This window comes from Narcine bancroftii, chromosome 13 (assembly GCF_036971445.1).
Source record: "Narcine bancroftii isolate sNarBan1 chromosome 13, sNarBan1.hap1, whole genome shotgun sequence".
Lineage (NCBI taxonomy): Eukaryota > Metazoa > Chordata > Chondrichthyes > Torpediniformes > Narcinidae > Narcine > Narcine bancroftii.
Genome location: NC_091481.1, coordinates 15,064,498 through 15,092,401, shown reverse-complemented (window position 1 = coordinate 15,092,401; position 27,904 = coordinate 15,064,498). Strand labels below are relative to the sequence as shown.

General features: G+C 38.3%; 1 protein-coding gene and 1 long non-coding RNA gene across 11 annotated transcripts in view; one reads left to right on the top strand and one right to left on the bottom strand.

The window, feature by feature from the left end:
* Positions 1-6,049: 6,049 nt before the first annotated feature.
* Positions 6,050-27,904, bottom strand: part of srpk2 (SRSF protein kinase 2) — a 180,599-nt gene continuing 158,744 nt past the window's right edge. For 7 of the 10 annotated variants that reach the window (XM_069908285.1, XM_069908284.1, XM_069908283.1 and 4 more), the window contains 6 exons: positions 23,776-23,876; positions 21,144-21,251; positions 20,155-20,224; positions 16,670-16,762; positions 15,996-16,088; positions 6,050-7,890 (listed from right to left, as the gene is read on the bottom strand). In XM_069908285.1, the coding sequence (XP_069764386.1) occupies positions 7,706-7,890; positions 15,996-16,088; positions 16,670-16,762; positions 20,155-20,224; positions 21,144-21,251; positions 23,776-23,876 (650 nt within the window). In that variant the 3' untranslated portion in view covers positions 6,050-7,705. The remainder of the gene's footprint in view (positions 7,891-15,995; positions 16,089-16,669; positions 16,763-20,154; positions 20,225-21,143; positions 21,252-23,775; positions 23,877-27,904) is intronic. The other 3 variants (XM_069908289.1, XM_069908292.1, XM_069908291.1) reach the window with 2 other exon arrangements.
* On the top strand, positions 20,159-27,841 carry LOC138748328 (uncharacterized). Its single transcript, XR_011347936.1, has 3 exons — positions 20,159-20,306; positions 24,563-24,727; positions 27,336-27,841. It is a non-coding gene; the product is annotated as an uncharacterized lncRNA (long non-coding RNA).

Here is a 27,904-nt window from a genome sequence, read left to right as displayed (position 1 = left end):
GATTCTCGTCCATCAACTTAATTGGAGTTCTGTCCCCTTAGGCATTGAAGTGCAGCATCCGAGCGGCATGCTGGCGTCTGGAGAGGCTAAGAGAGCCGGTGAACACCCGTTTGATGGTCCTGTACTTAACTTCCGCAGGTGGGTGCTGAACGAGATGCAGCACTTGTTTGGCGGTGGCCTGGTCCAGGCAGCGACCACATGGTAAAACTTAGTCAAATCTGATGAAATCCGGCGGAGGTGAAACTGAGCCTCTGAGTGGCTGAACCAGGTCTCCGGCTCCTGAACCCAGAAGTCAGGAAGCTTGATGGCTAAAGCGTTGATCGAATGGTTGTTCACGTTGGGTTCAAAGACGTTTGAACCTGTCAGGGTCACCAATTGTAGCAGCGGCTAATTGAAGAATCGCACAACCAGACGGGTTGAGTTCAGTGAGCAAAAACTGATTTACTGCAGGATGCCTGGCTGGTCTTGTACTCCCAGCCCGGACCTGGCTGAGAACTCCATTTGGGGGCCCTGGCGTCACGTGGGTCCCCAAGTGTGGGCTTCTGAGCCTGGTGCTGAGGTCGGGAGGAAACCCCCGATGGTGCCATTTTGGCTGACTGCCCAAGTCACGTGTGTGACAGGCAGGGCCAGCTCGCCTGCCTAATGGCGAACCGCCACACAGGATAGATTTACAACTGTGTGCAAGGTATCCATTACCAATTTGAAATGTTGCTATTTAGCTAAGCGTTAATTTCCACAGTTTGTAGAGCAAGTACTTTCTTCCAGGAGAATTATACTGTTCAAAATGAATAATATGAGCTGATTTTTTAATTTTTGAAGCAACTAAAATTTCTTATTTTCTTAAAAGATATCCTTTACTTTCTAAAATGCTTATATGGCTTGTCTTGGATTTATTCTTAAGACAAAGATCTATTCTTTAATTCCCAATTGGGTTTTTCTCAACTTTATGTCCTTATTATGTTTTAGTATCTTGGTATTCACCTGTCAAAGTATTCATTTTCTAAATTTAACTTTGAGAAATGTGCTTTAGAGATACATCAGTACTAAAGAACTTACATATTAGAACTATAGTATATTGCAGCATAGAAATCTGGCCCTTCTAATCTGTGCCAAACTATTAATCTACTTATTTCCACTGATTTGTGCCCAGTCCATGGGCCTCCCATCCATGTACCTATCCAAATTTTTCTTAAAATTGAGCCCACATTCACCACTTCCGCCGGTAACTCATTCCACACTCCCACTACTCTGTGTGAAGAAGTTTCCATAAATATTCCCCGTTCTCCGTTAATCTATGTCCCCTGGTTTGTATCTCACCTAACTTTAGTGGGGGGAAAAAAGCCTACTTGCATTTACTCTGTCTATGCCCTTCATTGTTTTGTATATCTCTATTAAATCTCCCCTCATTCTTCTAAACTCAAACTGCTTAATCTTTCCCTGTAACTCATCCTGAAGTCCCAGCTACATCCTAATAAATCTTCCCTGCATTGTATCTTTCCTGTAGTTAGGTGACTAAAACTGCTTACAATATTCTTAAACAACTTTACCATAACATCCCAACTGCTCTATTTAATACTTTGATTTATGAAGGCCAATATGCAAAAAGTTCCCTTTACCCTGTACTGCCACTTTTAGGGAATTATGTGTTGTATTCCCAGATCCCTCTGTTCCACCACACTCCTCAGTGCCCTACCATTAACTGTCCATGTCTTACCTTGGTTTGTCTTTCCAAAATGCAATATCTCACACTTGTCTGCATTAAATTCCATCTGCCATTTTTCAGCAGGTCCAGATCCCTCTGCAACTTGTGTCATCTGCAACTAATCCTTCATACAATGAAAATTCACCAATTAAGTTTGATTATTAGTGGACAACCAATCTTTAAATTTCATTTGGTATCATTTTTTCTGAAGAAAAATGACCCAATTCAGTTGAGTTGTGAGGTTAGAATGGTAAAAGTAGTACAAAAGCCCAAAAGTATAGTTGTTTGCTTTGGTGGTGTGGGTATCCTGGAAATGGCTGAAATGTACCCTTTTAACAGAGAGCATTTAAATTAAGCCTTAAACCACTTTAGAAGTCATTTAAACGAAGTACACCTCTTTTTCTTCTCAGTACATATTCCATGGCCCAATGTAATGGTTGCTCCAGTATAGGGTTCTGATTGGTTTACAGGGTCTAGGATTGGGTGGCAGAGTAAAATCAAAGGTCCCAGGAGCAGCTGAAATGGTTGTCAAAAAGGCTGGGAGAGCCAAAATGGAACCCAGAGACACCTACAGAGCATTGGCCAATTGAACTTATTGCAGGAGTGCCTGCCTGAACATGGGTTATAGGTTATTGACTGGTCAATAATAGCCTCAAGTGATAATGGTGAAGTCTTGGGATTCCAAAATCAACTTTACCTTCTTGAGTATGTTACACCTGTGTCAGTGGCGTATTACTATTCACTCATACAAAACACTGAACCAAAACTACAGAAGAACAAGGCACATAAATATTAACTGGTAAGGAATGCTCTCTCGCCACAAGTCACAGGAATATATTAACATTTTGCTGATGGTGCACACTTTTTATTGTTATTTATCCCTAAAATAATAGACAAAGAAGCCTTTCAAACCCTCATAACAGTTCTGTTTACTAAGTCATTTATGTATAATCGCTTTAAAATTCACAGCCTTTATGTGGGAGAAGTTTTCACTGGTTTAGGTGGTGTCAAAATGGAATATCCAAAACAGACTATGTTTAACAACAGCTCATTTATTACCAAGCCTACCCAGCTGAATTGGTATATAATTTTTATGTTTCATAATTTAGACCCAAACTCAAAAATTTAAATGAAATTCAATCAACCTCTTGTGTAAATTCAAAGCCAAAACTGCAGACACTGGTGGTTATTTTGTAAGATCGGTATCATCTGTTAAAAAAAATTATAGTTAACATTTCATCTGCAAATGTGAACACTCCCTCTCCTCTCTGATGGTGACGAACTGTCCAATAGGATACCTCGTACCCTGACACCACATTTTTCATTCTTATTTGATTTGTGATTTATAGATTTCCTTACTGAAGACCCTCATCTAAACATATTGCATTGAACAAGTCTTAAATGTTACATTGTTGCACACCATTTACGATTTATCAATGTTGCCATGCTGGTGTCATTTGTCTCGGTCCCAGTAGATTTTATTTTTGCCACCATTAGCGATGTATTGCTTTTCACTGTGGTTTATTGCCTCTGTTGCGTACAGCTATAGCACCTCCCATTTTCTCCCCTCTTTGCTGTTTTTTTCCTGAAGCCATGTTTCACTAATTTATACTTTAGCAACTTTTCTCCCAATACAGATTGCCTATGTCTCTTACTTCATTACTGATGCTTTGTAAGCAGGACTTGTTCCTATTATACCATCTTTTTGGTCTGCTGAAACCAAAAGAGACTGCAGATGCTAGAAGCTGGAACAAACAAGACAGGATCCTGGAAGAATTCAGCATGTCAAACTACATTGGTGGAGGCAACAAATGTAAGTTAACCTTTTAGGTTGAGATCCTGCATCAGGACGGAGGAAAGTTCCGGGGGTGGGGTGTGTACATGTGTTTGCCTCACCAACTTTCACATCCAACATGACCCCACTACCATCTGTCACATTTTTCTCTTCCCCATCGTTTGTGTGTCCTCAGTCCACTCATCTCTCCTGCCCACTCCCAATCCCAACAATGTTTCCTGCAACCATAAAAAACATGAGGACTTCACCACCTCACTCATTGCCACCCAGAAATCTAACCACCACGTCCAGCTGAGTCAGATGTTCACCTGCCCCTCTTCTAACATGGCATGCTGCATTCAGTGCAGCCAAAGTGTCTTCTGTAACATGAATGAAACCTATAGATCAAACAACTGCTCTATGGAGCACCTGTGCACTATCCACAATGGCCATCTCCAGCTCCCCTTTCTACTTCCACATTGATCTGTCTGTCCTCCCTCAGCCTTCTTCGTTACCACAATGATGCTAAAGGCAAATTGGAAGAACAATATCTCATTTTTCCTTGGATAATTGACAAACCGTATGAATTTTGAGTGACCTAAAAATGGCAAATTCACAAACTGCCACCTAGTTTTGTTCACCTTTTCTGTCCTCTCCACCTGGTTATAAGTTCCAACCCTAACCCTAACCCCACCCCTTGGCTTCACCTGGTTTAATCTACCCAATCTCCCCTCCAACTTGGTTCTACCCAGTTCTTAACAACCTTTATTCCAATCCCCACATTGCAAATAAACTGAAATCTTCCTTCAGTCCTGATTCAGGGTCTTGACCTGAAATGTTTTACACCTTTTTCCTCCAAAGATGCGTGACTCGCTGAGTTCTTCCATTGTTTTTAAACTCTTTTATATTTCAGCAGTTTACATTTTATAGATCTTTTCCTCTAATAAAATCTAAATTTTTGCTTCCCCTAAAACTTTTCTGTTAGGATACCTAATTAAATCCAGTCATTCACTCTCATTAAAATTCTGTGTAATTTTAAGTGAGAATTTAGGGTTTTCCCAGAAGACGGGAAGACATAAAAAATGCTTTTTGTCATCGAGCTGCCAGGTCACTATCGACGAGCCCCTTTGCAAAATACCTCGGTGCTTCATAGGCATTGTATCAAAAAGGTACTGGAAACAGATAAAGGGTACAAGACCAAAAGCTTGGTCAAAGAGGGCATTTTATAGTGGGCTTTGGGTGAAGTAATTACAGATGGAAATGGAACTCAGGATTATTGATTGGGAAAGAGGAGCATAGCCACAGAGGACAATTGCTGGGCAATTGTCAAGATGTTAACATAATCATAAAAATTTCTCAAAGAATATTACTAAGCAAAGGCCAAATATGTATGTAGCTGAAAGATTTTCTGTTCCATCAATACATAGTTAATAAGATTAACTTTGGAGGAATAATCCTAAATTTAATCAAAACCAAATAACATTTATAAGTATATGGAAATTGTCAGTCAACTGACATTTCAACTTATTTTTACCCTTCTTTCTACCTTCACTTAACCTTCTGGAGTTTAGAATTTTTGAGATTTTTAGCATCCTCTGAATATTTCAAAACATGTATAGGGGAATCAGACACAGAAGGATGTTAAACTTCAATATTTTAACACCAAAGTGTTGGAGAGCAAAATGAAGGTCAGCCCATTGAAATGTGACAAGCAAGGGTTTGTGCAAAATTCAATGGAGGTATTTTAATCCATCTCAGTGAGGACAAGAATTAATTGCAAACAAATGGATAATGGGGGGGGGGGGGGGGGAAGGAGGAGGAGGATGGGTTGGTGTAACAACAAAAGACCACCAGAATTGCAAAATGGGCTTAGTGCAATGGACAGGTATATAATATGTGGCAGAGGTAAGGACAATATTGGGGGGGATATTTTATAGCTTTATCAAGCAGTCTAACAGACAACACTTGGTATCATCTGGATTTAAGTGGAACTGAGCCCATGTCCAGGCATCAGGGGCAACATGAAGCTTGCAAAAAGGAACAGGGTAAGGAGTTGCTGAGGCTGGAGAGGAAAAGCTCTGACTTCAATTAAATATACAACATTGAAGTGAATTTAAAGGTGGAGATGAATGCAGTTTTCAACAACATCAAATGACAGGGTCTACCTAAGCACAAGTGGTTAGGAGAGACAGAAATATGACTTAAGAAATTTCAAAGAGGAAGAAAAAATCAAAATACAAGTCAAGTGAGGTAATTGAGCAAATCATCAACAATCTCAAACTTGCATTTATTGATGTAGAGAGAGTGTCCAGGAGAAATCTAGATACACTTACCCAAACTGTATGCCTGAATTCAAAATTAACCACCTGGATATCAAGAAAATTAATTGATTAAACAAACAGGAATAAAAATGAATTGTGCAAGATATTGAATATTTTAAGAAATTCCAGCTTGCTCTGTCAAAAAATACAATATATGTTGATGAGTCAAATGACTGCTTTCTCAACAAAAAAAAACAAGATAACTGAAGCACAGAAATTCCACTCGAGAAGAGAAATGCAAAGGAGCATATGTTGATACCAAGAATAAAAGTTTTAAACATGGAAGTGCAAAAGACATGCTTGCAAATGATTTTCCTTCAAGTGGATGACATGGTGACAGACCAAATGAATATATTATTTTGAATGTCAAAAATTATTCCAGAATTAATATATAGAGCATTCTATCTGCAATTAAATGGATCTTAGCATTGCCATTCCAAAGAGCAACACAACTTGTGGAAACAAAACAGTTTAATTAGACAGTCACAAGCACCTCAAACAATTGCTTTTACAATACCAGAATTATTTATCCACAATCTAATTATTGCGAAGGGAGATGGATAAACCAGCAACTGGTAGTTTTAGATATAGTGGCACCATAATTAATGTGGACAACTGGAATAAAACTAGTCAGTTTACTTTAACATTATTGACTGCTTAGAGGTTAGTGCACACTTGAAGACCCAACAAGTAGAAAATCTCACAACTGAGATAGAACATGCCAGAATTGCATTTGACCACATTTGCTATCTAATAAATCTTTCATTACATACAGCAACTCAAATACTTAAACTAATATTTCAAGAATTCAATGCTTTCATGGATGATTTTTAAAATTCCCTATTTACATTGTTAATCCCTGAAAAAGCTACGAAGACCAGTGCAATTTGTTGTGCCACTGTCTGATGCTGAGAAAGCAAAGCTGTAAACAGACCAAGATCAACTTCCTTTTTATGCTAATCTGAAGGGTTTGAAATTTATTTTAAACAAGTTTTTAACAGGTTCACTTTTATTTTCATTTCAATTGGTATTATTCTGTACTGACAACAGAACATTTAATATTTTGTCACAAAAAATAATGAAATCTACACAGAATTATTTTTCCCACAGGAGATAACCAATATTTTCCTTACCACTTCTTTAAGTAACAATTGACAATTATGGGTCTATTGCAGTGAGCAATGGAATAAGGACAAATAAGACTAAAGTGTTTTTGATGGGAAGGTTGACTGCAAAATTACTTGCAAGGTATTAATGAGCACACAATACCCAGCAGTACAATATTTAACTCTTGAGCCAACAAATGTAAAATTTATACAGCCTCATTTGTAAGTAAATAAGTTCCAAAACATGCATTAGGTTAGCACAAGGCATTAATGAAAATATTATAGGTGGTCCCATTTTTGTATTATAAGGAAAGGTATTTTACAGGAAAATCTACAGATTTTACAAGAATAATGCTTCTTTCCTATTGGATACAATTGTACAGCTCTGCAATACCTCAGCTACTTCCTTACCTTATATAGCATCTCACCTTTATCTTGTCATTCAATATTAATACACATCAGCTTAAACAATTTTCATAAATAAGTACAAAAAATATCCAAACACATGAAAAAAAAATATTATTACCTTCAGTTTGGAAATTTAACGAGATGGTCAGGTGACACAAGAAACAAAGCATCAAGACGTTAAGTGTTTTCAGCAAAGCTAATCTCTCGCTAAAGACAAAAACTACCCTTCCCAAAAACACAAGTGCACAAAAGCAAAAGTTCAAATATTAACCATACTTGAGTGAAAAATGGCCTGATCTTGGAGGCTTGGATTTACACTTCTGATGTTTGAGAGTTTGCCACTTTGCTTGGTCCGTGATAAACATCAGCTTCATGAAGAAAGTTGGTCCATCTGCTAAGAGCCAAGCCAGGGGTGTCTGAGGCATTCTGCTGCAGAAGCTCGTTTCTCAGGAACCATTTCCAGCATAGGTAACAAGAAGTCAGTGAATTGCACAGCTTCGTCGTGGGGCCATCCATATTTTTCAATAAGTACATCAAACAGGCTCCAGGGTTTTAGTTTGGTAATGTGTCGTAGTTCTCCTGTGCACAAAACAATAAATGTTCAGTAAAATTGACAAGTTCAATTCAAATAATTTGGGCACAAGAACCAATAGGCTGACACTTTCCTTCTGCTTTGAAAGGAAGTGAATGGCCACACCTCCATCAAACTCTTCAGCAAGGTTTAACTGACCAACTTTAATTGGACCATTACACACTGCTTTAAATCAGTGGTTCTCAACCTTTTTCTTTCCACTCGTACCACTTTACATATTCCCTATGCCAGCGGTGCTCTGATTAGTAAGGGATTGCTTAAGGTGGTATATGAGTGGGAAGAAAAAGTTTAAAAACCACTGTTTTAATAGTACCTCATTGACCCGTTATGTGCATAGTTTTATAACTCCAAAGGAAATGGGCCAATGACAATTTTTCTCATGCAAAAATTTCAGTTACAATTGGGTATAAAGAAGTGATTCTCAACATTTCCTTCCCACTCACATACCACCTTAAGCAATCCCTTACTAATCACAGAGCACTGATGGCATTAAGGTGTTAAGTGAGTGGAAAGAAAAAGGTTGAGAACCACTGCTTTAGAAAATCAAGCATTAGTACCACAGAATGTTGTGGATATTAATTACCCTGTTCTGCATTATCCTTGCTTCCTTCATTAAACTCGCTTGAGTTAGCATGAAGGATTGCTTCCCTACTCAGTACACTTTGAGGTAATATGCTTGAGCGTAAGAGTAGCTCAGCTACTCTTTGAAATGTGATAGATCTTGAGTACGATCTAGAGATTTTTAAAAATTCTCATATCCAGTTGAAACCAGTTTTTAAAATTGCACTTCCTTCAGTTACATTTTTTGTTTAAAATTACAATCACTTTTGTTCAATGCCATTTCAGAATATGTCATACTGCAAAGAAACAGCTCTTTTTGACCTTAATGTACATAATAATCTACACTAATGCTACTTATCAGCACTGGTCTGTGGCTAACAATGTCTTGGAAATTGAACTATTCTTGCAGATACTTTTTAAATATTATGAAAAAACTTGCCGCCTCCACCTTCTCAGGCAATACATATAAATGGCAAGTACATTATGGGTGGGGAAAAAAAACTTGGTTGGTGTACTAACCTCACACTCAATATAACCAAAACCAAAGAGCTGACTGTGGACTTTAGGAAGGGAAACCAGAGATGTAGGATGCAATGGTCATTGGGGGGATCAGAGGTGGAGAAGGTGAGCAAATTTAAATTCTTTTTAATTTAGTCACTATCTCAGATGATCTTTCTTGGACTCAACATATTAAAATCTTCGCAAAGAAAGCATGCCTCTACACCCTCAGGAGTTTGTGGAAGTTCAGTATGACATTGGAAACCATGGCAAACTTCTACATATGTGTGCTGACAAGTTTCGTCATGGAGGGGGGGGGGGGGGGTCCACCAATATCTCAGTGAAAATCCCTGCAAAAAAGTTGTGTATAGAGCTCAATACAACACAGGCAAAACTATCCCCACCATAGAGAAAATCTACATGGAATGCTGCCGTCAGAGAGCAGCAGTAATTATCAAGGACCAACACCACCCAGGACATGCTTTGTTCTCACTCCTTCCATCAGGAAAGAGGTATAGGTTTACAACAAATTCAAAATGTCCCTCATAATTGTGAATACCCAGCAAGTTCCCCATCAGCCTCCTCTGCTTCTAACTGAGACATTCCACCCCAAGCAATATCCTGGTAAATCTCTGCACCCTCCAACACAATTATGATGTTCCCTGATTGTGTCACTAGAATTGTATATAGTTTCAGCTGTGGCCTCACCACTGTTTTATAAGGTTGTGTTCTCTGCCTTGACTAACAAATGCCTTCTTCACCACCTTATCTACCTGTACTGCAACCTTTGCAGATCTATAGAGTTTCTCAGAGCCCTACCATCTGTAGTGTATGTCCTACCCCTACCTTACGTTCATCATAATATGAAAGCCTGCTTGTTCTTAAATCAACTCTCAATGTTGTCATATTACAGTTACCTGTAATAGAAAACCTAGTTTGTCTAAAGCAACGTACAATTGGAATATTGCAGATATTCGACATTTAATCAATTAGTTACATCTAATGCTGATGTGTACACTGACTGGGTCCATCTAATCTTTACTTACTGTGCAACCTTGTGACACTGACTACCTTGTTCTCGGCTTTCCAGTGATCTGTGGGCATCTCCAAAGCAAGTTAACTAAAGGAAGCAGTCCATGACATAATCAAGGATGTGCATGGAGATCTTATGGAGGCTCCAGAGAACCAGCTCTTGATTTGTTGCTTTTCTTTTTAAATTATTGTTATTAATACTTAAAGTATAAACAATTGAACAATACAATTATACAATGTGCAACATAATGAAAAGGTTTTTTTCCCCAATATGAACACAATTCAAAAATTCCGAGCACATTGGTAACAGTATATCAAAGCGTAACGTTAAAAAAACCTCCAATCCAAAAGAGAAAAAATAAAGGAACGAAAGAAAATATGAAGTTATAAATTATTTGTTGCTAACTGTATTTATATCAAGTTTTAAAGTTCATTTTAATTTTACCTTAAACCTTGCCTATCGATTTAGTTGCCTTCAAAGAATTACAATGGATTACCAATGAATGACCAGGTCTTTCTAAATCTTAGCTAACTAATTACTGTAGCTCCTGTGCTGTTGAGATGTGCTCTGTATATGCAACATTTTCCCTAACAAATACTGGACTTACATTCCTGGGTGTCATGTCTTGTTTTTTTTTTATGAAGCAAGTAAATAAATGTTTATAAATCCTAATATAATAAAAATGTTACCAAGACTAGCAGACTTGAATTATAAGGAGAGGCTGGGTCTTTTTTTGCTGGAGCATATGAGACGCAAGAACCTTACTGAGGTTTATAAACCATAAAAGGGATAAATAAAGTCATAGGTTCCCCATTTCCCCCTTCATCTCCCCCCGCCCCCCACCAAGAAGAGGAAATCTAAAACTAGACAGCATAGATTTAAAGGAAATCTGAGGGGCACCATCACACAGAGTGGAGTGTAGAATGTGCTGCCAGAGGAAGTAGTAGATGTCGGGACAACTGTAACAATTAAAAGGTATTTAGACATGTATGTGGTTAGGAAAGGTTCAGAAGGATATGGGTCAGATAGAGGAAAGTAGATTAAGCTAAGATAAACAATTTGTTTGGCATGGACAAGTTGGTTCAAAGGCTCAGTCTGACAAGTTTTAGTGACCTTTTTTGCAATCTTTTCATTGTTCCACCCCTGAACTTTACTGCAGCCAGAGATTGCATACAAAGCACAATTGACATAAAACATGGATATTTAGCTTGAATGGTCTGGAAACTATTTTGTATCAGTTGTTCCAAGGTTAACAACTCCACCATCACACTCTGCCACAAGTCAATTTGGTAATTTCAGCAGTATTTACAAGAGCAAGTGTCAGATATCCCCCCCCCCCCCCCCCCCCCCAGCAGCTCCTCACTGAATAGGATTCTAATTTTGAATCCCTGCATGGTAGTCAGTGACCATCAAATAGTCCATGGAAAAGGAAGGAATGGATTAGAAGAGTGTTATACGGTGGCAAGAGGGAGACCACATTGGGAGGTTTGTTGATGATCATAAAGGGATTGAGTAAGGTTTTAGTATAAACAAGTGATTGTGGAAGGGACTAATCAGGGCGAGAAACATTTGTCAATACTTTACTGCAATGGAGCTCAGCGTTACCTTTCAACACTATGCATATATTATTTTGAGTCCATTTTTAAAATAGTTTTTTGACAGTATCCCTTTGTAGTCTTTGTAATTCTGCCGTGCCCACAGGAAAAAGGAATCTCAGGGTTGTATGTGATGTCATGAATGGACTCCAACAAAAAATCTGAATAAATAAATAAAATCTAAATAAATCTAGTCCCTTCAATTACATTGTAATTTTGGGATGTAACTGGACAAGAGATGAGGACTTAAATTACCAAACACGAATGACGAAGTGCTGGTCAAAATAGGATTAGCGTGGATGGGTAATTGGCATGAACATGGTAGGGTGAAGGCCCTCGTTTCTCAGTTCCATAACTCTGCCCAAAATTGTACACGACTGAATTTTCAGAGGACATCAAACAGGGACACCACCATTTATTTACTGTGGAAAAGGTCTGACATGCTAAGGCAATCATCATTGACAGTTTATCTTTTTTCTCCTTTTACTAGTTTGGCAGGTAGCAACAGTCGATAACAAAATTGAGTCTTGGGTTACTACCATCTGAATTTTCAACTGAAACACAGACAAGGTACTTTCTGATTTCCTGAATATGGTTTGATGCTCTTCCTCTGTTACCCCAAAACAAGGAAAACACCTGATGCCTTTTGTTAATTTCCATGAACAAATTATAATAACAAGTTAGGTGGCTGACCATTGAAAAATGTTGCATTACCAGATACTAAATGGACAAGGTTGTATCTCAGCTCAGAGAGCAAAAAACTCCCTCATCCCTCAAATTACTTGATGTTTTGTTCAAAATAACAATAGTATAGTCAGAGAGCTGGATTTTTAAAATTTTCTTGTCCGATTACCCCGATTTTTTAAAAAACTGGACAGCATAGTAAAAATATGACATCCTGCAAAAAGATTGATGTGGTGAAAATCAAGTTTTTAAACATGTCCATAGCACATTTAAACTCGAAGGGAGAGAATGGTCCACTTTGACCATCCCTCTTTATACCAATGGGAGCAATTTTCCATCTCCGACTCTCTCTCAACATAGCAGAATCCAAGATAACAATAAGAAAATTCTACTGTTAAAAATCAAAGAACAAGGATTGTCTGACTTTACTGATGTTGGGCACACAAAACTGGCATGTTATTAAAGTCCATGATGTGGAAGTCTTTAGATAACCACCTCTACAACCACCAAAGCATTTTCAGCGAAATGGATGCCAGAGGAAACTATGTCGTAAAATTAACCTGCCAGTTGTGAGTTGGTTTCCAAGTATTTTCAGAGATTTTATATTGAAACCAATGTATTAAGACCTGGTTAAAATAATTTTAATGTCAGTGACCCACTTTTAACTTCACTGAGATATTTTTAAACTTAAGATTGAATTCATCAATTCCTTGTCACACCTTCTGTTCTGGTTATAATTCCAAAGCAATTCCCTACAGCAGCAATCTCACTCTATTATTCCTCAGTGCTGGTCAAGAAGCTACAAACTCTAGGTCTCTGCACCCCCTCTCTGCAATTGGAAACATCTCCTCCTCACTGATTATCAACACAGACGCATCCCAAGGATGCCTGCTTAACCCACTGCTCTATTCATTATACACCCATGACTGTGTGGCCAGCCACAATTCCAATGCTATCTACAAATTTGCCAATGACACCACAGTTGTTGGCAGAATCACAAATGGCAACAAGGAAGTGTACAGGAGGGAGAGAGATCAGCTCATTGAATGGTGTCACGCCAACAACCTTGCGCTCAATGTTAGCAAAACCAAGGAGATGATTGTGGACTTCAGAAGGAAGTCAGGAGAACACGACCCAGTCCTCATCGAGGGCTCAGTCGTGGAGAGGGTCAAGAACGTCAAATTCCTGGGTGTCCACATCTCCATGGATTTGTGCTGGAGCCTCAATGTCGACACAATCACATAGAAGGCTCTCCTGGGGCTATACTTTGTGTGGTGCTTGAGGCGATTCAGTGTGTCATCGAAGACTCTCGTAAACTTCTATAGGTGTTAAGAGGAGAGCATTCTGGTTGGTTGCATCACTATCTGATATGAAGGTGCCAACTCTCAGGACAAGAATAAACTTGAGAGGGTTGTTAACTCAGCCTGCGACATCACAAACACCAGACTTCATTCTATCGAGGACATCTACAAGAGACGGTGTATCTTAAAAAAGCAGCCTCTATCCTCAAAGACCCCCACCACCCAGGCTATGTCCTTCCTCTTCACTTGGCTACCATTAGGAAAAAGGTACATGAGCCTAAGGATGAGCACTCAACAGCATAAGGACAGCTTCTTCGCCATTGCCATCAAATTCCTGAATAATGAATCAACCAAAGTCACTGCCTTACTTTTCATGCACTAGTTATTTTTATTTATTGTTGTAAGGTTGATGCTACTGCAAAACAACTAAATTCGTGACTTGTTCATGAGAATAAATTCTGGTTCTTTTAAAACAATTGCCAACTCAATTAAAATGGTTAGAACACAGTAGGCCACTCAGTGTCTCAAGTTTGCCCTGCGATTCAGTATGATTATGCCTCTACTCCTCTTCTGTGGCATTTCCCCATTGGCCTCCATTCCCCTCCCCATACATTCAAAAATATAGCCCCAATGCCTCATCACAAGAGTTGAGAATTCAAGAGATTCACCACCCACTATGAAGAGTTCACAAGCATCTCTATTTTAAATGATCACCCTTTAATCATAGCTCCTCATTCAACATTCATCCATTAGCAGAAAGGGGTGGGAGGGGGTAAGAGGAGAGCAGGTTAGTAGCAACCAAAATGTTAATGTTGATGCCTCTGCCTTTATACCTTCATCCCCCATACAGAAGGTCTTAAAGCACTTCGCTTCTTTCTGGACCACAGACCCTACCAGTCACCCTCTACCATCACCCTCCTCTGCTCGGCAGAATTTATTCTCACTTTAAACAACTTCTCCTTTAACTCATCTCATTTCCTCCAGATCAAAGGAGTAGCCACGTATGAGTCCCAGGTGTGCCTGCCTGTTTGTACACCAATCCATGCTGCAACCCTACACAGGTAGGAAAGACCCCTCAACTCTTCCTCTGGTACGTTGATGACAAATTCGGAGCTGCCTCATGCACCCGTGGTGAGCTTGTCAACTTCATTTACTTAGCAGCCAACTTCCACCCTGATCTCGAATTCACCAGGTCCATCTCTGACAACACTCTCCCCTTCCTGGATTTCTCTGTCTCCATCCCAGCTTTCCATCAATATTTACTAAACATCCAGTAACTCCCAGAACTTCCTTGACTACACTTCCTCACACCGTGTACCCTGCAAGGATTCCATCTCCTTCTCTCAATTTCTCCGTCTCTGCTGCATCTGCTCCCAAAATGAGGTCTTCCAGTCCAGATCTTCTGAAATGTCTGCCTTCTTCCACAAACACGGGTTCCCCTCCACCACCATCAACTCAGCCCTTGGCCACATCTCGGAGGAGATCTCTGTCTCAAACACAACACCTATCACCCCACCAACCTCTGCATCCAACTCGCTATCCTCTGGAGTTTCCATCACTTACTACAGAATCCTACTATCAGACACATCTTCCCCTCTCTGCATTCCATAAGGACCACTCCCTCCATGACTCCCTCGTGCACTCATCCCTTCCTATCAATCACCCCCTGGGCACATTCCCCTAGACTTGCATCTACACCTCCTCCCTCTCCATAGTCCGGGCTTTCAAATGAAGCAACACTTCACATGTGTATCCACAGGATTGATTTACTGCATCTGGTTCTCCCTTTGTGGCCTTCTCTACACTGGAGAGACTGGGCGCAGATTGGGAGATCGCTTCGCTGAGCACCTTCGCTCTGTATGCTCCAGTGACAGAGACCTCTCAGGAGCCAACCATTTCAGTTCTGTGTCACACTTCCATACTCACATGTCTGTCCATGGCCTGCACTATTCCATCCAGACCACCTGCAAATTGGAGAAACACCACCTGATTTTCCATCTGGACACTTACTGTCCAACCAGATGGCATTAACATCGATTTTTCCCTGCTAACCCGCTCTCCTCTTCCCCTCCCCCCATTCCCTCTCTATTCACCTAGCCATGCTTCCTCCCCTTGATTGCTGCTGTCCCCTCCCTTCCTTCTCCACCTAAAACTTCCTGCCTCCCCCTTTGACGAAGAGCTCAAGCTCGAAACGTTGGTTTTGCACTTTTACTTTTGCGACAGAAAGGACACTGTTTGACCTGCTGAGTTTCTCCAGCATTGTATTTTTAGCTTCTTGTCAAAAATGTTTCTTCTCTGACATTAATCACAATTAATGTATTTGACCAAAAGTTGACAAAGACAATTTTATATACTGCCCAAGCAAATTACCTCTGAACATTTAATGTACTTGAGTCAGTGGCTTCATAACTAATTGTTACCTTTTTTGGTGAAAAACTCCTTGGAATATTTTCCAGACATTGCGAACTTTCGAGGGATTTTCCCCAGTAGTTCAATGATCAAAGCTATGTGATCTGTATTGAAGAATATTGCCAGCAAAACAAAAACAGTTTAATCAGTACAATGCATGCATCATGTGGTACTAGTCCTGGTACAGACAAGAGTGTTTCCTCCTTGACACTGAAACAGCCCAATATCTTGGGCTCCTGTGAATGTCAAATTTTTAAATCACAAATTTGCTTTCAGTTTAATCTTTTGTTCAAGCATTTCCAGAAAATAAATAATAAGCAATATATTTTAATCAAAATACTGAAATTCAAAGGAATTTGGCATTTTTAAAAAAATGCAAGGCGGCATTGTCTGATTTAATTACAGTACGTCTATTCCCGACATTCATACCATTATATACATCTGCAGCATGTGTAGCAGATCACAAGCAAGGAAATAAATCTCTAGCCTGCAATAGCACAACTTTAATTTGCACTGCATCTGTTTTCAATGGAAGACATTTAATGAGCAGATCTCATTAGAATCTGTACTCTTTGATATTAGTTTGGGTTAGCACACGAGACTACACATTTCATTAGTCAGTAGTCATGGAAAACTCTCCACTTCTGTCTGTGTTACAGGACCTTTCAAAGAGAAGAGGTACTACCTCTGCGATTGAAGAATTCCCGAGAATATTTCCCAGAAAGAGCAAAGTGCCTTGGGATAGTGCCTAGTAGCTCTATGATGTGTGCTATGTGGTCTATGAGGAAGAGAAAAAAGGAACCAGGAGAGGGTAAGGCAGGGAAGAAAAGGGGTGGGACATAAAAAGAGGAAAGAAACTATAATTAGTAAATTTAAAAAACAGCTCTAACCACGCATGTTTGCAGCAATTCATTGCGGAGGTTTCTATGTTAGAGTTGGATGTTGCATCAAGATTTGCTGTAAGAGTTACAAAACGTCTATAGCGCTACTGCAAGGTAGTCTGTAAGCAAATGGAAATGGAAAAGAAAAGGCTGGAGTACGGAGTTGCTCATCTATATCACATGGAGAGAAATAACGTCAAAGTTTTAAAGAAAAAGGTGCAAAATTAAGCCAAAGGTGCTTAATGTGGCAGAAGTATTTTTAAAAACTCCAATATAAATTTATGTCGCCAGTAAGGATACCATCAAAACAACTTGTTCAGATGTGTAATGTGTGCCACCTGAAAAGTTTTTTAAAAACTAGTTTGTATGAGATTTCCTTTGATTTATTTGAAGGGGAAAGTTAAGCATTTCAGAATTTTTTTTAATTGTCCCAATTGGAATATACAAAAAAATACTCTTGTCGGCAAAGTTACTCTCGACATCTGTTCCTATTCAAGCAGCATAATTGTTCACTAATTCTTCACTATTTTATTTAGCTAAAACAAATCCATGTTATTTGGCTTTTTGTTTAAGGAAACCACTGTTTAATGAAGTTTCTCAAGATTGGAGTTTTTCTTGGCATTTTATTTGTATCAATGGTGATTAATTTTGTTCTTCCCAGAATCAAGAACAGCATTTCACATTTTACCAATCAAAATATTTAATAATTTTAAATGAAGATAGGGGATTATTGTTAATATATTACCATTAATTTAGAAATCAAGTTATGATCCAGAGTTCAATCACTCTAAATAGAAAAACCCTTGTATGACATTTGGTGACCACTTAACTACTGGATTGTCATCACAACTCATCTCATTTACTCGTGTTCTTTAGGAGAGGAAAGCTGCCATTATCCTGTCTGACCTAGATCTTCAACAACATGATCGACTTCTAACTGCTCTTGAAATGGTTGACCAAGCTACGGTACTCAATTCAAAGAACAAATTTAAGTATGAACAATAAATCCTGGCTCAACTATCATGTATAAAACAACCTGGCAAGCCTTTATTAAGTGAAGGAACAAAATCCTAGGGAACCGATGGGATTAAGATTTCTTCGAAGTAGCAAATAGCAATGAACAAACAGTTTTAAATAGAATACATTCAAATAAATTGTTCAGAATTGTCAAAGGCAGTGAATGTGACAAAATAATTTCTGGCTCAATCAACTCTGATTTTAAAATTTTCTAAGGCTCTTCCACCAGTACTCATTTAAGAATTGGGATAGATAAATCCCCTGAGCTGGACAAGGTCTATCCCAGGTTCAAGGGGAAGCAATTGTTGGGGGATTGATATGATCTTTGCATCCTCCCTGGATAAAGGAGTAGTACGAGAGGATTAGAATTTGGCGAATGTTATTCTGTTGTTCAAGTTAATAGGAATAATCCTGGGAATTATTACACCTGTGAGTCTTCGGTCAGTGCTAAGAAAACTACTGAGAGGATTCTTAGGAACAGGATTTGGAAACCTTTGGAGAACCATTGTTTTATTAGGGATGGTTTTGTGAGGGGCAAATCGCTCTTCATGAGCTTCATTAAGTTTTACAAGGGGATGACAAAACAAGTTGATGGTATGCCCATGGGATCTTTGCAAACATGGCTACATGGATTCAAAATGGTCTTACCCACAGAAAGTCAGAGGATGATCACTGGTGGAGTGAGTGTATTCTGACTGGAAGTCAGTGAATAGTAATGTTCTATGGGGATCTATTCTTGATTTCCAGCTCTGCAATTTTTATAAACAACTTGGATAAAGAAGTGGAGGTTGAAAAGTTTGCATATGACACAAAGTTTTCAGGTGCTGTGGATAACTGTTAGGTAAAAACATCATGAGCTGGGAATGTAGAGGGAGTGCTGGGCCGTAACAAGATGCAGTTGTGACCTTGTACTCTCAAGATAAGAGTGGGGATGACAAATTGATGTGCAGGAGGCTAGCAGAGAGGGACAGCAACAGTTTATTCATTGGACAATGTCATGGTATGATAATTTGCTAAGTACGTATCCTAAGGTATATAAAAAACACCATTTTCTGATAACAGCAGAATGCGCCTTCTCCAACTAACACTGTTAGTTGCAAGTGTTACAATCCGGCAATAAAGAACAAAGAACCTTGATTTCGACTCAGTCTGGTGTTTGACTCACTCATTCATGAACAAAGCAGACCTAACATAACGTAGAAACTTACAACAGTAAGCTAATAATAAGATATAGAGAGAATGTAGAAGTGAACAGAGAAGTGGCAGATGGAGTTCAATCTGGAAGAGTGTGAGAAGAAGCACGAGAAGATTAAACTTGAAGGCAGAGTATGTGGTTAATGGCAGGATTCTTAGCAGTGAGGATAAACAGAGGGATCAGGGCGGTCCATATCCACAGATATTGCTGCGCAAGGTGATAGGTTGGTTATGAAGGCATATGGTGTAGAACTTCTATAAAACTCTGGTTAAATCACACAATGTATTGTGTTTATCTCTGGTTGCCCCCTAGGAAGGATATGGAAGCTTTGGAGAGTGTGCAAAAGAGATTTACCAGGATGTAAATTCGATTCAAGAACGTCTTCTGACGAAAGGTTGTGCAAGCTAGGACTTTCATCTTTGGAGCGATGGAGAATGAGAGGCAACGTGGAGGTGTTTAAGATTATGAGAGGCTCAGATAGAATGGGCAGCCAGCACCTTTTTCCTCAGGGCACCAAATGCCAATATCAGGGAACATCAATTTAAAGTGAGTGTAGGGAAGTTTGGAGGAAATTCAAGAGGTAGGTAGTGAAGGCTAATGAAATCAGGACATTTAAGAGAAATTGAAAGTTAGGGTTGTGCGGGAGGTAGAGTAAGATCAATCATGGAGTAGGCTTATGTACTGTAGATTAGCACAATATTATGGGCCAAAGGGCCTGTAACGTGCTGTACAATTCTGTGTTCAAAACCTATCATCAATTTCCTCACCATCTTTCATTTGATAAGTATTGTCTTCAATGTAAATCAAATTTCCACTCCACTAATTTTAAATAACAATCCAAAATACAAATTCAAGCAGCTACAGTCACGGCTGTTTGTTCACAAATTAAATCAATTAGTTTCAAATAGCAACTCAGAAAAAAAAGTTTAGAAGTGAAAAATAAATTGTGAAAATAAGAATCAGAAAATGAATTTTTATCTGGTGGAAAAATTATTATTGGCAATGAACATTCAATGCAAAAATGTATTAATGCATTTAAATTTAATATAAACTTTTCAAATGTACATATTTACTCACCTTCATCCCTAGAATAGTCTTCACCAGAATGAGGTTCAAATAAATAATCTCCTGTTGCAAGTTCGAAGGCCTTTTGGGGGATAAAGTAAAGACACAACAGCAACAATCAATAACCATTCAGTCAAAGACAAAATTTGGTCAACTTCAATTCAGTAAGATACATTTAAAATACTTAGCAATGTGTAATTAAAAATATTTGGATGATGTTACTTTATGCATACCTTAATAATTTTCTTAAGCAAGTACCTAATTAAGTCCAGTGTGATATTACAATTATGATTAAATAAAATTAGAATTATTCTGCTCTTTACCACATCCTTCGGGCCTTAAAAAGCACTAAAACGTTAAGTTTTGAATGCAGTCAAACAGTTATGTAAGCAGAAATGCCCAGTGCTCTTTTTATTAGCTTGACAGCCAGAAATAATAGGTAATTTGGAAAAGTATTGTTAAATAATTTATACGGATTAACTATTTTTATTCATGTATTTGTTCAATAGTTTATAGAATAGTGTGACAGAAATTTTCTGTTGATCAACACCTCATGCGCCAACGTACAAAACTTTCATAATGCTAAATGAATTTGGAAATCCAGAAACTGTGGCCAGTGATTTCTTCCATCTTACTGTCACATTATTTTCAATCTTTTTTTTGTTCTATAAAGTATTTTAAGTATTAGTTAAAATTTGTGAGTTTTACTCTCTTGGCTTTGCTGTACAGATGTTTAATGGAATAAACGTTACTGGATGCTAATTACGGCCCCTAACTCAGAGCCCTAATATTTAAAAACAATTTGAAATCCACATCTTTCTGGTTAGCTTTCTCTGAGGTCAGTGTTTGATCCTCTCACTTCCCCATGAACAACATGCAACCTCCATAAATATTTTTAAATATTACATCTTGCACATAAATGGTTGCAGCAAAATATAACACAAAATATGATTGCAACTTTGAAAAAATATTTACGTAAAATTTAAAAATGCTTAGCCTACCATACAAGCTGTACTCCACACATCAGCAGGTGTACTGTACCCAGCACCAATTAGAACTTCTATTGATCGATACTGCCTTGTCTGGATATCTTCTGTGAAATGCTTGTGCTGTAATTAAACTTAAAGTTAGTTTTTGCAGAAACATATTCTGTAGTTAGTTTGCTCAATTCATTAAAATGTATGATGCAAGAATTGATTTAAAAAAAATAGGGACTCAAAAGTTGGAAAGTAATTGAAATATTGATTGAACGACAACGTGAACTGATGGGTGAAACAGCAAAGATTTAAGTACAATTTTAGAAGATTTCAGCTGAACTTTTCAAAACAAATTTCATAGTGCAATGAGCATCCAACCTTTACAGAGGCCTTTACAAAGGCCTGAGGCCTTCTTCAAGGTCCGTGTAAAAAGCACGCAGGTGCCTGAATTCAAAGGCTGGGGAGAAAGAAAGAAAGGACAGGGGTAGGTGTACAGACCCAACAGACAAAAGGTGTTAATTGGTTATGGATAGTGGACAGGAGCAAAGATGAGAATTGATTGGGGAAAGGGGGAGTTGAGTAGCAGATCACTGGAGGCTGACTCAAACCAGCTCAGGAGGTTCTGAGTGACATCATGATGTCACAATGCGATAACGTCATTTGGAACTGTTTGAGTAAACAACCTTTTCTTAAATTCAACTCAACTATGTCTGATCAGTTTCTCGTTCTTCATTTCACACTGCCACACAGTTGCAACAGTTGGCTCTGTGGAAGCAGAGCTGGGGTAAAGAGATAGGGGAAGGGAGAGAAAGGGAAAGAGGGAGGGAGAGAGAGAGGGAGACATATTATAGGGATTGATGGGGGCATGGCTAACAGAAACCAGAGAAGTCAATGTAATGCCATCTGCTTGGAGGGTGCCCTGACAGGATAGAAGGCATTGTTTTTCCAATTTGCAAGTGGTCTCTGTCTGACGGTGCAGGAGATCATCGATAGACATGTTGACAAGGGAATGAGGTCGGGAATTAAAATGGCAGCCAGTGGGAGATTCCCACTATTGTGGCAGACAGTGCCGAAGTATTCATTCAAAGTGATCTCCCAGTCTGCAACCGGTCTCTCTGATATAGAGGAGACCACAATGGGAGCACCAGATCCAGTTGATGGCCCCTGGAGATTCATGTGATGTTGCTTCACTTGGAAGGACTGTTTGCATTCCCAAATGGTGGTGAGGGAGGAGGTGTAGGTTCAGGTGCAGCACCTCCTGCGGTCAAGGGGGCGATTAGTGAGAAGGAAGGAGTGGACGAGGGAATCATGGAGGGACAATCCCTGTGGAAGGCAGAGAGGGGAGAAGGGAAGATGTGGGATCACGTAATAGGCGGCGGAAATTGCGGAGATATTTCCATTTATGTTGTAAATAAAATATTTTGTATGTGGAGGCAGGTGCGGAGATAGGTGAAGACAAGGGGAACCCCCTTGTTTCTTTCCTTCCCCCTAGCCTATTTTTTACTAGTATGTACCTTGAAGAAGGGCTAATGCCCAAACATCAGTTATTTATCTTTACCTCCCATGGATGCTGCAAGATCTGCTGAATTCATCCAGGATTTCTGTGTTTCACTTCATTCACTTGCTGGACTGCGAAATCACTTTACCCTGAAGAAGTTCTTCTCTCTTCAACCAGAGCTCTGAGTTTCTCTCACTGCTCCCCATCTGCACTCGAGGAGGCTCTCAAACTCTAAGACTATGTACTCACCCAGACTTGCTTCCACAGCACCCAGCTCTTCATCCACACTGCCAAACCCCCACTCCACCAATCAATTCTCACCTCTCCTGTCCTATCCATATCCAATTAACACATTTTGGCTATTGGTCTGTACTCCTCCCTGTGCCCTATTCTTCCTTCCCCCAGCCTTTTAATTGAGGCTCGTATCTTGAAAAAGGGCTCAGGACCAATACTTTGGCTATAAATATATATATATTTACTTCCTATGGATGCTGTGAGACCTGCTATTCTTCCAGCATTTTGGTGTGTGGACTATGTTCTGATAGCTTAGCCAAATTTCAGTATGTTGGTTTTGAAATTCATTTTTAAAATCTTTTTAATGTTTAAAAAAAAAACAATTTCAGTTTATGGAACAGCATCAATTTTTAATGATTTCCTTTTCCTCCTCCTTTCAAAACATCGTGGAAGCAATAAGACTGGAAAATTTCACCTTTACTATCCATGTTTTTTTTTGCATTCATGAAAATAAAGGGAGAAACCCAAATTGTGAGACTTTAATTTGAACACTTTTTGCCAGTAACAAGTGGCTAACTTTCATTGCTCTGCACAACAATGTTACTTGGATCAGCCTCAGAAAATCAAACAATATCACTAGAATTAATCTTTTTGCATTTCATTGGGATGGACAGTGAATCTGAATGAGCATAATTTTATAGTCTTGAGCAAATTTGGTCACTAACATTGCAAAAGTGTAGATATACTATCCATATGTTTACCAGCCCTATTTCAATTCTAAGGGAATTTGGTTGAAAAAAACAGGCCTAAAATAAATGTAGATTTCTATAAACTATCATTTCTTAGTACAGTATATGCAATAATCTGATATAAATCACAATCTGAATTTTCAAAAGAATACTTTAATAAATGTTAAATACTTACAACCCAGCAAGCATTTCCCAAATCAGCTATTTTAACTCTGATTTTCTCTGCATTTCTTGGATCAAGTGGATTTACCAACAAATCTGCTGCACGAATTTTTACTGGAAAAACAGAAAAAAATTAGAATCTTCAAAGTTTTCTGTTATTCTGACAATAAGTTCAACACACACAATGTTTAAACTGCAATTATTCACACCAACAATCGAGATATAGACAAGTAGCAGCAGTGTTAATGGCAGGTATGTCGGCACTCGCTGTGGTTACAGAGAAAAACAGAAAACCACGTGTCGGTGCCAGAGTTCGATGTAGAGATCTGTCCATTCTGTCTCTATAACCTGCTCCTCCATTGTTTGCAGAGTTGCATCTTTGAAATGGAATCAATGCAGTTGACACTAAAATCATGTTAGCTAATACATGGCACTAAAAATCAGATCACAAGACAAGTATAGAGCAACAAACAAATTGCTGGAGGAAAGCAGCAGGTTCAGATTCAAGCATCTGCAATTTCACGCATCTCTGAAAAATGTTTGCAGCTATCAAGACAGTGAAAGAACTTTAAGTAGTTTAATTGCAATTGGTGAAAGACAACTCTGGCATCAAAAAATTGAAATAATTTCTTACATTTTTGAGAATTAGAAAATTAATCATTTTTATCAATTTTTAAATTTTCTTATGTCCCTTGCTTAATACTTCTGTGGGTTCCCTGAATTTTCATTTTGGTTCCTGTATAATGGATTAAATATAATTTTTATTTTTGTTTTTAATTTATACTCCATTATTCTTTCAGTAAGGATTCTTCAGTTCGATCAGTTCCCTATTGCTTTCCTACTCGGAGGCCACAGATCCATATTGTGGGTGCTACAAAAACAGGACATCGCCGTTAATGTTAATGAGTTTATCTCGCAACTACTGTGCATGTGCCACAAAACTCTTGCTTGCTGCAGCTCAACAGGTACTTTGTAAAGAATAATGTACAACAGTACACCTTAAATTAAAAAGAGATAATAAATACAAAAGATAGGTTGTAAATATATAGTTACCATAGTGCAAGAAAAAAAAGTGGTGTTAAAATAGTCTAAATAAACACTCCCTTCTGAGGTGTTGGAGCAGCCTTATGATGAGTGTAGCAAGGAGAGGTTCAAGAGCCTGATATCCATTGGAAATAAACCATTCTGGAGCCTGGAGGTCCTGGTCTTCAGGCATCTGTACCTGAAGGTAGCATTGAGAAGAGATTGTGACCAGAAATGATAGGGGTCCTTTATGATGATGGCAAGGTATTGGTGTATCTTCATAATGTTCCTTCAGAAAAGGTCTTTCATAATATGGACTCCCAGGAACTTGAAGGTACTAACTCTCTCCACCAATGTGGACTGGTGCCTGGTCCTTCAGCCTCCCCTTCCTAAGATTAATAAGCTTAGTGACATTGAGAGTAAGGTGGTTGTTCTGGCACCACCCATCTAGATTTTAGATGCTATTCTGTATTCTAACTCATCATTTTAAGTTAATTGGCCAAGTGATGTCATCTGCAAATTTATAGATTGAATGGATGCCAAACCTGGTTACGCAGTCATGAATGTGCAGGGAACAGAGTAGGTGACTAGAGGGGAACATTTTGACAAATCAATGAAAAATAAATCTTGACAATCTAAATGCGACAAATCATTATGAAATCTAATTAAATGTACTGTTCCTACAGAGTAAATTGTCAAGTTACAGATCAGTTATCATTTATTAATATTAAAACAGTATACAATCCAGGAGAAAAACTAGTTACCAAAAAAATTCTTACAGTTAATAGAGTTATTAACATGTTGTCTCAGATTGATCTTCAACACCACAAGAAGTTCCCATCAAATCACAATAAATGCAATAGAAATGGTACCTCAGTGTCAGACGTGGCAACAAAAAGGCATCAAACAACTTCAAGTAGCTGGCAATTCAAAAACCATTCTGAATAAAAACCCAAATTAAGTGTGAGAAAATAATTATTACACAGATGTGGACACTGACATTTAGCTTGTTCAAATTTCAATCCTTCAATCCAACGTATCACATAATATCCTCAAAAAATTCATGTTTATCAGGTACAAGAGTTGATTTTAATGTAAAGTGTGGTTTTACATAATATACTGGATTGGTTATTTACCTTAAGGATGATCCTATGTGAACAACAAGTAATAATACAAAAATACTGGAGGAACTCAACAGGTCTTGCAGTGTCCAAAAGAGGTAACGATTTACCATGAAGAAGGGTTCAGGCACAAAATGTTGGTGATACAGTATATCTTTACCTCCGATGCAAGCTGCGAAACCTGCTGAGTTCCTCCAGCAATTTTGTGCTTTTATTACATTCACAATGTCTGCACACTTTCGTGTTTCATTCTACGTGAATAACTGATCTTGTGACAATACAGTATTGCAACAATTTATAGGGTTGAATATTCACAAGGCACCATCTGTCTGTATCAGTGCAGCAGCTGCCTCCCTGTTTGATAATGGGCATACATTACTTTGAATAATGCAAGTTCCCTTATTTGTTAATTCAAATAACAGCAAATCTTCTATTAGTGAGTCAAGAACACTGATGCAGAGCAAGTTTCTAACAGCTTGCTATCACCATGGAAATTCATTAAATATCAAACATTTTGATTTTATTTTTAAAGTGTGGTCTTTTGCTCAGTTTCATTGAAAATTATTCTTACTGGTACTTTGAAAAAAAATAGTAACTGCATATTTAAAAACTCCTTTCTCCTACCAGCAAATAATCAATTAAGGAGAAAGATCTCCATTCTAAAAACAAACATAGATCAAAGAAGGAATTCAAATGAAGTCTTCTGACCCCACCATTACAATAACGAAAAATTATGAATGAAAATTTCTTCTAAAACGTTCTCCCACCCAAATGGAGGTGAAGAGATCTGGCTTTTGCTCTTCCACACTGAGCCCAAACTTCTAACTGCTATGACATTGGTGTTTTACACAGTAATGGACAATTCCCACTCTCATAAAAATTCCCTTCCTATTTCTTTGCAAAAACTCCACACTGATTTTGATATTTCAATCCTAACAGAGGATATTGACGTACATGTATGGACTACTGTGAGCAAAACAAAAGAAATCAATGAATTAACATAACTATTCAGAATCCAGTGAAAACTAGTATTCACTTTGGCAATACATCAAAAGAATGATCAATATTCTAGCTCAACAGATGATGAAGTATTTGACATCTCCATAACTATTTTAATTAAATATTTAATTTATTAATTGAATCCTTTATTGTCATCTGTACCAAGCCACAATAAAAAGATTTGTTTTATGTGCTGACCAGGCAAGTCAACCATTACAGGAGGTCTTTGGCTTGGCTTCGCGGACGAAAATTTATGGAGGGGGTAAAAAGGAGGTAATCCAACAATAATTAAACAAAAGTGCAGGGTGTCATGAAAAGAACAGTTAAAACAAGACAAGGACATCATCTTTTGCCAATGAGGGGTCTGATAACAGCAGGAAAGAAAATTTAGAATTTATAGTTTTCAACCTGATCTATCTTTTGTCATCAGAGGGAGGGTCAGAAGAGCGTGCGAGCAAAGTAGCAGTTTTCCAGAGAGAGTCGGAAGAATAGATGGAAGGGAGATGCATCTGTGTGATGGCCATTCATAACTCTCTGCAGTTTCATATCGAAGTTCCCATACCAAACTGCAATGCAAATGAACTGGGAACTTTCTGTGGTGCATCTGTAGAAATTGGTAGGAGACCGACCGCAAGGATATGTCAACTTTCCTTGAGAAGCAAGAGTACTTCCCTTCTTGGGATATCTTTAGGCCAGGAATTAAAATGTGAATTACAGGTAGAGCAGACCAGATGCATAGCAAACTTAGCAAGCCCCTCAAATGATCACATTGAAAATTATATAAATGCTTATGTACTTGGGATTTGTTAATAATCTGACTTAATAAGCATGCTCTTGAAATAATTGGAAAAATATTTTGTTTTAAAGGGACAAATGATGATTAGAATTGCACAATGAACTGTTCAATAATATTAAACTGAGAAAAGATTAAGAGAACTACGTTTCAAAGATTTTTTAAAAATCACATAGTAAGAATTGCTGGAATTTTAGGAAATTAAT